The following is a 12,394-nucleotide window of genomic DNA, read 5'->3' as shown; positions in this document are numbered from 1 at the left end:
GCAGCTAACATCGTAGATTGCTAGTGCCATGCACCAGTTCTGACTACATGTATATTGGTTTTCTCATTTATTCCAATTTTACATATGATGAAACTGACTCATAGAAAAGATAAATAACTTGCCCAAAGTCATACTTCTAATAAGCAGTGGGATTGTGATTTGAAACATGGCAGTTGAGTCTACAGCTCAGTGTCCTAAAATCTAGATTGGCCTTCCTGTTGTACACTAGGAGTTTGGAGCATTGAGGACTTTCAACGTTTTCTGTCATGGTGGTGTAGATGGTAATTGAAAGGTTGTGGGTAGTAAGCTTGAAAATAGCCTGTTGCGATAATCAAAGCAGGGATGATGAGAGCGTGAACTTAGAACAAAAGTATTCGGAAGGTAAAAGACCTAAAACTTAGTCTTGATTTGAGGGCGCTAATGAGGAATTTCTGGCTTGAAAAACTGGGTAAATGTTGGTACCAATAAGCAGGACTCATTAAGAGAGGAGGAGAATGATCCATTTGGGGACACCTTTAGTGTGGTGCCCATGGAATATTCAGGTAGAGAGGTTTAGCAAACAGTGGGGTATTCAGATCAACAGATCAGGAGGCTTTAGAATCATCAACCTGGGAATTATCATTGAAATCCCTCTTACAAATACTACAAACTTCCGAGAGCTTGTAGTGAGGTAAGAGGACCATAGAGAAAATTCTGTACTGCTGCTCAAGATATACTCGACCAACTGGCCATCTATCCACTAATTGTTTGTTAATAGTCCATATAACATGAGGATTTACTTCAGAATGTAATCAACTGCATCACTAAGCACACTGTGTATTTAAATTTTCTTTTTAATATTAGAAAGACTTTTGATGAAGGAAGTATTGCCTTAATTAACATCCTGATATAAGCCCCTTATTTTGTCTCAGGTCACTTTGATTATCACTAGTACAAAAACACTAACCTTTAAGCTTTGGGTAGAGGAAGAGGTCTCTAAAGAGACAGAAGTAATAGTGTGAGTGGTAGGATGAGAAGCAGAAGGGAAGTCAAGTTACTCTAATGGGACACAGTTTAGAAGAGTCAGTGGTCAGCACAGTGACAGAGAGGTGAAATGAGATTAAGAAAAAATATAATTATTGAATTTGGCCATTATAGGGTCTTCAGTAACATGTTGGGAGTTTTAACCCCTGTTTACTCTTCTGCCTTCTGCTGTCTCATTTTTATCCCACCAATCCACTTCCTAAATACTTCTCAAATCTGTACTTTTGCCATGTGTGCCAAAGACCTCATTGACTCTAAATCTCCAAGTACTCTTGGATTCAGTTTTCACTTTACCTTATCTCTTGGCTGATCAGAAGTTATTGATCACGCTCTCCTTCAGACATACTCTTTCCTCTCCAACACTCTAATCTTGGTTTTCCTCCACATGCCCCACCCATTTTTCTCTGCCTGCCCCTTCTACACACCCTCTATGTCTTTAATTATACTTGTTTCTTTAATTACATTATGTATGGCATCAATTTCCAAACCTAAACCCAGCCCACATTTCTTTTCTGAGCTTCAGAGCAGTCTAGCAGCCTACTGGACATCTTGAATACCACAGACTCTTTTTTTTTTTTTTATGTTATGTTAATCACCATACATTACATCATTAGTTTTTGACGTGGTGTTCCATGATTCATTGTTTGTGCATAAGACCCAATGCTCCACGCAGTATGTGCCCTCCTTAATACCCATCACCGGGCTAACCAATCCCCCCTTCCCCCTCCCCTCTAAAACCCTGTTTGTTTCTCAGAGTCCATAGTCTCTCATGGTTTGTCTCCCCCTCCGATTCCCCGCCCCCCTTCATTTTTCCCTTCCTACTCAAGTTCAGTATGTCCAAAGCTGAATGTGAATTCTCATCTACACACTTCCTCATAGTCCCTTCTTCCTAAATCCCCATGCCTTGTGCTTTATACCTTCATCTTCCCTGTTGTTAAACCACTGACATGAACATCATCCTTGACTTCCTGCTTCCTCCTCCTTTCCCTCCCAGTGACACTTCAGATCTGTAGCTCTCCCTATCTCTACTACCTGCATGGGCCACCAACAGCCCTCACTGAATTATCCTCCTGGCTGGTCTCTGCTTCTCAGTCTTGACTTGCCTCCAGCACCTGCACCACACTGGAGCTAGAATCATCTACCTAAGGGGTAAATTTTATTTCATCCCTCCATTCTTGAATTCTTTTCCTGCCACTCCAGCCTCATCTCTGTACTCTTCCTCTGCAGAGCCAGGTCAGATTGATTTTTTTTTTTTTTCAATTCTTTGACATCTCTCTCTCTCTCTTTCTCTTTCTCTCTCTCTCTCTTTCTCCACCTTCACACATGCTTATGTGCCTGCCTGGAGAACAATTTATATTCCATTTTTTACTGTTAACTTTGTTCTCCATCTTCAGGAAGCTTCCGTAATTTTATAAATCTAAGGTATGTGGACTTGCTCTGTGGTCTCCAGGCATTCTACCTTTCTCATGCCATTACCCTTCCCATATTGTTTTCTAATCTCTTATTTTTGTTCATAAATCAGTGCCTTCCTCTGAATTTTATGCCCCAAGAAGACCGTATCTGTATGGTACATCATTATACTTCAAGCTCCTGGGATAGTGCCTGGAATCGTATGGGCATACTGTCCTTGTTTGTTAGATGAAATAAATGCTTTTCTGAGTATTTTCACATTCATTATCTCAGTGGGGGTAAAGTTGAATAATTTGGAAAGGATTTTAATGAAACATGAGATGTCAGTGGATTAGAAGATTAAATTATTTGTTGAGTTGTTTTACGCTAATAGAAGGAAGGAGAATAGAGTCAGGAAAACTGGTTAGGAGAGTAGAAGTGTTTAATCCCACCTCATAGAACAAAGAGGAGGAGATTTTTTTAAATCTAGCTTGCATCATTTTACTTTTATCTTCCTTCTCATAAGTTGAGGCCTATAAGGGGTGTGTGTGTGTTTTAATATTTAGAGGTATCAGATTGTCCATATTTTAGGGCTTCTTTTTCCACCTGGAAAAACTTTAGATAAGATAATTTAAAAATCCACCTGTATACTTTGCTCATTGAACTTAGTTTCTTTGGGGGCAGGCTTACAGAAGTGAATAATCAATTTAATTATCATTTTTATTTCATTTAAAAAAGAGATGGAATATATTTTTAAAGATTTAATTGGGTTTTAACACAGAGATAAAGAAATACACACCAAGAACTAAAGGAATGGGTAATCCATAGGAGGAAAGCTAGGGTAAGAAAACCTCGGTAAGATGAACTACTTGGAGGAAAAAATTCGCCCTAAACTAGCTGGAAGTCAAAGCAAAAGACATAATGCGATAAGATACATTCTTAACGTCTTTTAGCTTCTTGTCAAATATGAACTTCAAAAGGTGAAGAGCTCACAATTCAAGATGGACTTCTCAGTCAAGTACTTGACGTACGAGTCCAATTAGATGCCAGTTGTGCCAGTTGCAAAGTAAATGCTGTTTTGAAGCTGGTAAAGAGATTGGCATGTGTTCTGTCCCAAATGTGGCTATCCAGGCTTGCATGGAGACGTAGTTGCAGAATTTTTAAAGAAAAAGGAGGTCAAGACTTTTTCTTCAAAACACAACTTTGAATTCACTGAGCTCCTTTGAAAGTAGGTATTTCTGTGGAGTTCCTAATTCTCTATAAAACATGGAAGGCAGATGCTTGGTTTGGAACATTTTGAGGAGAGGATGCCACAGTCCTCTGCCTCTGCAAGAAAAGGAACTACAGAAAATGTAGATTTGGAGAATGTTAAACTTTGGCCAGCCAGCACTGTATTCTGATAGTTCTACAAGATGGGTTAGCTCAAAAATGCATCCCACGGAACTACATAAGCTGATGTAGTGAGTGGAGTTGTTCTGGACTTTCTGGTCATAATTAACTAATAGGCTTGCAAGTTATCATGGTGGTTTCGGGGTACAAGTACCACATGACTGGTGTATATGAGGAACTTTGCTGTCTTGGTTCCTATGGCAGAGGACATGCAAAATTCTCATCTAAAAGTGATAGGAATCTGTTTAGATTTTACAATTAAACAGGAGGTATAGAGATGTTCCATGTGATTTAGAAATGGAATTTACTCTGTCGAAGTCCATTCCTATCTACCCAAACTCCTAAGGCTTAAGTCCTAGACTTGGAGGTAATACTGAGACCACATGGTTTGACACATGGCTGGCCTTCTGGGTATAGTTGAGGATGATAGTATATTAACAAAGGCTACCAGATATTCACCTGTCCTCAATACTTTTCTGTTTGGTGAAATGTAGTATCAACAACATCTCAATGAGAATTATCATCCCTTATACCAGCTTGAGAGATTCCAACCCATATCTAGTAGAGATATCTGGCAAAGACTTTGGGGAGGTAGAAATTGTCTAATGTGTGAACTGAAGAGAAGAAACTCTAAGGGGTTTTTGTTCATTTTGGAAGCAGGGTAAGAGTCTCGCCTCCCCCAACTCCACAGTCACTACTCAGCCATTCCTCTAGCTGGTTGGAGGTGGTTCTTTATTTTATAGTTTCTATATAATTATTTCTGTGATTTCTCCGAGTTACCCAGGTGAGCAATTTTAATGTGGTGTCTGTTTGGGATTTTTGGTTCAGAGACTAAGATACAGTAAGAGTCTGTGATGAATGCTGTACAGAGTATGGGCATTGCCCATATATCTGTTCTTCCTTATCTTGCCACTCCCTTGTTCTCACATAAAATGAGGGAGAAAAAAGAGATTTGAAATTTTCAAAGAAAAATCTGCCTGGAGATTCGTTTTTTTCCACCCCGGAGTTGATTTTTCTTTTTTTTTTCTGTAAACCAGAAGCTTTTCATAGGTGAGAGAGTGGCTGGAAAGGCACATGAGTGAACCTCTCTCAGTATGGCCAGGCACTGTTTGTGGAATGAAAGAAAGACACATACATGGAAGTGGGGATGGGGGAGCTTTGTCTCGTCATGGAGAACGACAAAGAAAAACTAGGCAGCTTCCTACAGCCTGCTATCTTCCACCATCAATTAAGTTCTATTCATTTCTGATCACACGCTCTTTCAAAAGAATGGATTCTTGAAATCCAGTATCTCATAAATTATTTATCGGTGGGAATAAACAGTAACAAAAGTGAATAGAATGAAATGTGTTTTACTCTTCAAATTTCCCCATGAGTTAAAATAAGTTTGATCTTGACACCATGGTAATAGAACCAAAAGATGAAAGACCTTCCTGTATTTCCACAGAGTACAGTACAATCCACAGCCCATCAACACCCATTAAAGAGTCAGATTCTGATCGACTGCGTCGAGGTTCAGATGGGAAGTCACGTGGACGGGGCCGAAGAAACAACAATCCTTCACCTCCCCCAGATTCTGATCTTGAGGTATGTCATTGTCAATGTCCTGGTAAATAACAAGGTATCTTGGTAGTTAAATGGTGGTTCTATACCCCTGCAGTGTAAACAGCCATCATCAAGATGCCCAAATGCTTTTGTTACTGCTTTCTTCTCTATATAGTAAGTAAAGCATTTTCTTTCTCTTTCCTATTTCTTATAGGTAAAAACAATTATTTCTGTTTTCTCTGCCATTTTAACTACATGTAAAGCATCTGGTTAGTTCTCTCTAATACAGTAAATTATATAATTTTGCTTGAACAAAATTCTCTTATACTGCTCTATATCATTGCCATTCTAATTAAGTGTCATACTAAAAATGCTTACTAAAATCCACTTTGAAAACTAAAGACACACATATATATTGAGAAAGGAAAACCTGGGATGTTCTGAACTGAAATGGTAGCTCTCTTATGAGGCCTGTTTTGGTGGAGTTCAAAAGCAGGAGGGATTAAATAAAACCTTGAAGGGTAGATTTCATAGCCTTGAATCCACTGCAATTAAGTTTCTGGGTTTTGCCCAATGAAATCTAATGGTGGAAAACATGATTATTTTGGCTGAAAAGATGGAAATTTCCTAGCAGAACCTGTGTGTATGAATATATACTGGTATGAGTGGAAAGGGGAAGAAGACAAGTAGGCTTGGGAGGCCTTTGTGGTATCTCAAAGATGTTTTTGAAGTGAATTCCTTTAAATCCGATTCCAAATACCCCGAGTATGTCAAGAGCATGTGTGATGTGTCTGCTTCAGTTGTTAACTATCTGCAATCTGAAGAAAACCAGGCAGGAGTCATACATAACCCATCAATGTGATAACAGCCCAAAGGTAACATAAGGTGAATAGATGATGTGAAGTTTTATGTTGTATGTACAGTTTTTAATACTTGGCTTGATAAAAATAAAACATAAGATACTCTGTTTTAAAACTTCTTAATAAGCAGAGAGAAGAGGTAAGAAAAACAGAATGATTTTTAAAATGATTGGCCGCTCTCTGTCTCAAGAAGTTATAAACAATCTAGTTTTAGCTCGTTTTTTCAGAATAATGAACTGAGAATCTACTTCAGAAGTCAAAAGGATATATATTATTATTTCTTGCCCATGTTTGTATTGATGTCATTAATATTATCCTCTTAAACCTCACCTGAGGTTCTACTCTGGAGAAACGCTGGGGGATACTCTTTGGAACAGTTGTATTTTAAAAACATAGTAAATTCAGATTTTTCCTTTGTCTTCCGTTTCAAGACTGCTTATTTATGTTGAAGTTAACTGAATAACAGGTTTCTCAACCAAGGGAAGGACATATTGATTCGGTTCTTCCTTTGTAGAGGGTGTTCATCTGGGACTTGGACGAGACAATCATCGTTTTCCATTCCTTGCTTACTGGGTCCTATGCCAACAGATATGGGAGGGTGAGTACCAAGAGACATCAGTTTTTAATTTCTTTAAAGTAAATATGTCTAGAAGTGAATTTTTTATCCAGATGGGAATGTGGTTTAACTTTAAATAATCTAAAGCATGAAAGGGAGAACAACTTAATTTATTGATATAATCAAATATATATGTAAGGCAAAAACTTACAAATGAACAAGAGGAGGGTTTTTTTTAGGTCCTTAAAAATGAGATAAACTTTATGCAATTAAATTCATTCTTATTTCAGACCCTAATGAATAAAAGTGTTTGGATACTATTCTAGGATGAAATACTAAAATATATAGAGGCATAGAATGATATTTGGCATTTTTCTTTGCACCATTCTTTTATTTTTTTTATTCACAACATATGCAGCAGAGCAAGTATTTTACATGTTACTGTCTTCAGTGATTAGCAGTGTTAGTATTTTATTTTCAAAACACCCGTTATGAATGTCTTTATAAATCCCTTTGCTGTGAGGCTAAATTTATGTCAGTGGTATGTAAAATTGGGCCTCTGAATGGCAATTGGACAAATACTTCCATGTTTGAATTGTTACAATATTTACCTTGGTGTGGTAGATAAAAAAGAATATTAGAGACTACCTTCTATGAGTAGAAATTCAGCCTCAATGTTCTGCTTTTGGGCTTCCCAAAAACTTTGGAAATTCTTTTTGATCTATTCTTTGGTGGTTTCATAAACGTTTCCCACACAAAAGCTGTGTTATTTAAAGTGGCTATAGGTAATTTCTGAAGTTATCCTGTGAATATGGTATTTCTCATTTTTTTAATCTTTAAAGAAATCGTATTACAAGTCTTACCATCTTGAAGCTATTGGTTCAGAGCCTTAGGAACTGAATTCTGTGTCTTGGTGACTCCAGGTGTTTATCACAATTAAATGTTAAAATTAATACCCACAAAATGTATGCTCTCATTATAGATTTTATCCAGGCACCCATTCTTTCAATAAATATATATTGAGTGTCTGCCATGTAGGTATAGTTTGGCAGTGAAAGTTGAGGAATTATCAGTTGAGCTTCACAATGCAGCTTTCCTTCCCATAACCCTGAAGTTACACCTAACCCCCCAAAAAAGGCTGGAAAAATGCACACTTGTAAGAGCAAGAATGTTCCAGAATATTCTACCCTTTGGATTTCTATTCAGAAATAAGATACTGTAAAACACAAAATGCCCCATCTTATTGTTAGATTTTCTATGAGAAGAAGACAATGAACAAAAGTACAGTGTGATTATTATTAAGAAAAAAAAAATAAAGCCATAGAATCGATCATTCAAAGAAAGTCTCTACTCTGTGGCTAACACATAATAAGGATTCAATAAACATTAGCTGTGGCGTTTTTTGTATACCTCCTTCTATGAATACTATTACTAGTATTTCCACAAAACTACTACTTAACAAACTAAGGATTAATAGCTGAAATATCAGTGTGTACTAAGTAGCAAGAATCCTGAAGATCTTCTTAACCATTTTAATGTTCCTACAACTAACTCCTAAGGAAGAAAGCATTGAAAAGAGCATGCACTTAGAACACCAGCATTTGAAAACCATCCAGAAAGTGTCGAGTCTTTGAAAGCTTTCTCACTAAGGACCAGATTGATGCAAAGAGAGTTGTCTTGATCAGGGCTCTGTTCACCACTGAAAGGGGCCAGCTTCGGGTGATGTGGTGAGCATCCAATGACCTAATGACCTCATGTCAGTCCCTGGCCATAAATTATTGCTTTGCACATGGAATTCACACCTAACCTAGAAACCACTGGAAGCTTAGGGTTTTTCATTCAGATCCTCAACAATATCTAAACAAAACATTACAAGTACCACATTTTATTTTTAAAAGTGTCAACCATTAGTATTTTGAGGCTTCATCAAATAGTATTTTGTTAGTTGGTTTAGTTTTGTCATACTAGAGCATGTGATAAAAAGTTTTATCTCCTATAATTTCTAAAATCAAATGTATATATTCTTTAGTATGGGTGATCTGAAATATTTAAATGTATGTTAACCATTCATTTATAAGTTGACAGGGGTTGAGGAGAAAGTAACCTCAGAAGGCATGATTAGGGAAGGTCTTCCTGAGCATGCATGACTTTGAACCTTAGGTCAGAATAAAAGAGGCTGGTTGATAATGACACCATCAGCGGAAAGAGAGTTCTAAGCAGAGGAAGCAATGAGCACGGAAGCAGGAAAAGGTTTGATGTTTGAGGGACACAGAGGCGAGTGTGGCTGAGCTCAGTGATGAAGATGCAGAGTCAAGATGTGGGCTGGGATGAGGGCAAGTGCAAGCCAGGTCAAGAGGGTCAATCTCATTGCACATGCCATAAGAAGTCATTGGAGGACTTCAAAGGAGGACATGACAAGATCTGATTTCAATTTTTAGATTATTTTGGTTGTGTGTGGAGAACCAATGGTGAGGAAAGAGGGTTGGGGAACAGAAGGGAGGTATTAGGGTGACCCGATGTACTAGCAGTAGAGATGAGTAGGGAGACCTCACTGGATTCGGGATTCTATTGCAAATAGAGAAGTAGGAATTGCAAAGGATTTGATTTGGCCTGGTGGGCAATAATAGAGGGGAGGGAAAAAACCATTCCCAGCTGAGAAGCTAAGCAGCTGAGAGGCTTGTCGTGTGTTTGTTGAGATGAGGAAGACATCCACTTGGACCAGGCAAGAATGTGGATGGAAGGTGAGCCTGAGACACATGGGAATAGACAGGCCTTCAGATGACAGATTTAGCGTCAACAGTACACAGCTCAGAATCGGAAGGTCCTCAGACACTCTTAGTCTGATTGCATCCTAAATGTTTGTGAACACCTTCTTTGTGCTGAACACCTGTTGTCTCAATGCCATGAGGCATCCCTTCTGAAGACACATTGCTGAGGATGTTGAATTGTAGCCTGAAGCATGCAAGGAAGCTTGCTTAATGTTCTCTTTATTAGAGAACTTTAAAGTCAGGAAGAATTTGCTCTCAAATCTGATAATCATGCCTTGTAAAAATGTGTGGTTCAACAAGGCTTCTTCCAAACAATAATAATAGCCAAGCTGATCCGAACACCTTGGCCTCCCTTTCATTCCTTTCACTAAAGGAGAGAAGTCTTAAAGCGGTTGAAGGGCAAGCCTTATTTCTTGGAGCATAGTTTTGGTGGTATCCCTGAGCATTGTTAAGGGAACATGTGGTTGGGCCTTACTCTACAGGCATATAAAGAAATGAATGCCTGGACAATGTGATAGCTGTTCTGTCTCTATGGGAACCAGATACTTGAGAAGTAGCTTAGTCACAGTAGCTTAGGCAACTCAATGAGTAGGCCATTCAGTAAGGGGTTACAGGATCTGGTTGATATAATGCAAAATTAGTGCATGTTACAGCAATATGTACAAAAAAGTTTGAGAATGTCCCACCTTCCATGTAATCCTAGCTGTGGGAAGCAGACATGTTGGGCATTATAAGGAAGTGTTTTATAACAAAGGTGATGGGAACAAAAAGGGTGCTAGGTACATGACAGGTCTGGCTAGGGAAGAGAAAAGAAAGAACATTTTAGCAGGAAAATGAAGTCCATGGGTGTGTTACCATAAATGAGGTGGTTGTTAATAATGTCTGTCCTCGCTTTTTCTGTTTAATGCATTTTGAAAAGTTGTTTTCAAACTAATCCATATCCCCAAGTTTTCACTGAAGAAAACTAATCTTGATCTTTTTTCCATTGAATGCCCTCTTTAAATTAGACAATATAATCCTGTTGCTAATATCAGACCACATACCCCAAACTTATATTTCAAGTAAGTATTGCACTGATGTCCCAAGCCTGGTTCCCCTCTTGAGGGAGGACTCCCCAGGGTACCCATAGCCAATGGCTTCATTGTTTCAGTACTTTATTTTTTTATTGTTGCTTAACACCTGTGTCTCATGGATTTGGGCTAGAACAGGTCCTAAAGATATGGAGCCCTACTCCTCATTTTATACAAAAACTTAAACATGAACACTTAAGACAGCGTAAAGCTTAGCATTTTTAACTCTAGGCCCTACTTATGAAGAATTTCTTATGTGCCCAATACTCATTTAATTCAACATTAGTCCTCTTAAACTGCTCTTACCAAGCCCATTTTACAGATAAGGAAACTCAGGCTTGGAAGGGGTTATAGCCCAAATGTCTGGCATAAAATAAATACGAATTTTGTTTTAATGTAGTTGAAACTTGACTATCAAAAAAAACACAAAACAACCGACAAAACAAAACCTTGAATCTGGGGCATAGTGGCCAGGGAGTAATATGTGTTAATATGTGGTTGGACCAGGCAAGAATGTGGATGGAAGGTGAGCCTGGGACACATGGGAATGTGAGATCCACCTATGGCGAGATAGAAGGCATCAGATTTGAATTCATATAGATCTAGACTCAAACCAAAGCTCTGACTTTTCAGTTCTTTGACCCTGGGTAGATTGTTTATTCGCACTGAGCTCCAGTATTCATCTATAAAACTGGTGACTTGACTTGCCAAATTGTTTGAAGAATTCAGTTGTGTCAAATACACCTTGGTAAAGCCAGGAGAAGAAAGATCTAAGTTGTGTCTTGAATTTAAAGGGCCCAGCACTATGTCTTATTAGCAACAATAACCCAATAATGAAAACAGCATATGTCACTGATTGGTCTTGTATCTGCTGTCTAAACATTTGTTTTATAATGCACCAGACTTCTAGAAGGATGAATTTAAATCAACTAAGCCTCCCTAGTGAGTATATAGTGTAATCATTTAGGACATTGAGCAGAGAAAAAATTTACAGGAGTTGAGCAGACCAATTTCATTCGAACACTCCCATTAACCAGTAAAGGTTGCTGTTCTTACCCTGTTTCAGAGCGAAAATTAAGCTCCAAAATCTTTTGAGGGATGATCCTCTTCTGTGGTGGCTGGTCTAGATGCTGAATTCTTGGCATGGCCCCAAAGTAGCAGTGTCCTCCTTGGATTGTAAAGGATCTGGTTACTTAAACAGAATAATCCCTCTTTAGGAAGCTCTGGACCAGAGGCTGGGAAATATTTATTAGCTGACCCTTTACCAAAAATGAAGGCTTTATGGGCCATATGCCTTCATAACTGCTCGCCTCTGCCCTAGGAGTGCAGAAGCAGCCGCAGACAATAGGCGAATGAATAAATGTATCTGTATTCCAATAAAACTTTACTTATAGTTCCTAAATCTGAATTCCATGTAATTTTCATACATCATGAAATATTTTTCTTCCACTGGATTTTTAAAAAATCAAGACAAAGGCTCTAGGCCAGGAATTGACAGACCATATTCCATAAGCCAAATCTGGTTTATGTCTTGTTTCTATAGGGCTTTCAAGCTAAGAATGTTACTTAAATTTTTAAAGGGTTATGAAAGAGGAGGAAGAAGATGTGTCAGAGACTTTATATGGACGGCAAATTCTCCAATCTTTATTGTCTGTCCCTTTAGAGAAAAAGTGGGCCTGCCTCTACTCTAGATCATGCTCTGAACTTTGTGGTGATTCATTTGGCTCCTGCCCTCGGGACATCAGGACAATTCAGTGACACGCACACTGCGGCCAACTAGATTGTAAACTCAGT

At 38.3% G+C, this 12,394-nt stretch overlaps 1 protein-coding gene across 10 annotated transcripts in view; it reads left to right on the top strand.

The window, feature by feature from the left end:
- The window catches only part of EYA1 (EYA transcriptional coactivator and phosphatase 1), a 170,646-nt gene that overhangs the window by 85,226 nt on the left and 73,026 nt on the right, over positions 1–12,394 (top strand). For 8 of the 10 annotated variants that reach the window (XM_021688169.1, XM_044914232.1, XM_044914230.1 and 5 more), the window contains 2 exons: positions 5,249–5,388; positions 6,721–6,804. In XM_021688169.1, the coding sequence (XP_021543844.1) occupies positions 5,249–5,388; positions 6,721–6,804 (224 nt within the window). The remainder of the gene's footprint in view (positions 1–5,248; positions 5,389–6,720; positions 6,805–12,394) is intronic. The other 2 variants (XM_044914231.1, XM_021688175.1) reach the window with 1 other exon arrangement.

The sequence above is a fragment of the Neomonachus schauinslandi genome, chromosome 4 (genome assembly GCF_002201575.2).
Source record: "Neomonachus schauinslandi chromosome 4, ASM220157v2, whole genome shotgun sequence".
Classification (NCBI taxonomy): Eukaryota; Metazoa; Chordata; class Mammalia; order Carnivora; family Phocidae; genus Neomonachus; species Neomonachus schauinslandi.
Note: the sequence above shows the minus strand (reverse complement) of the source record. Positions and strands in the feature narration are given on the sequence as shown.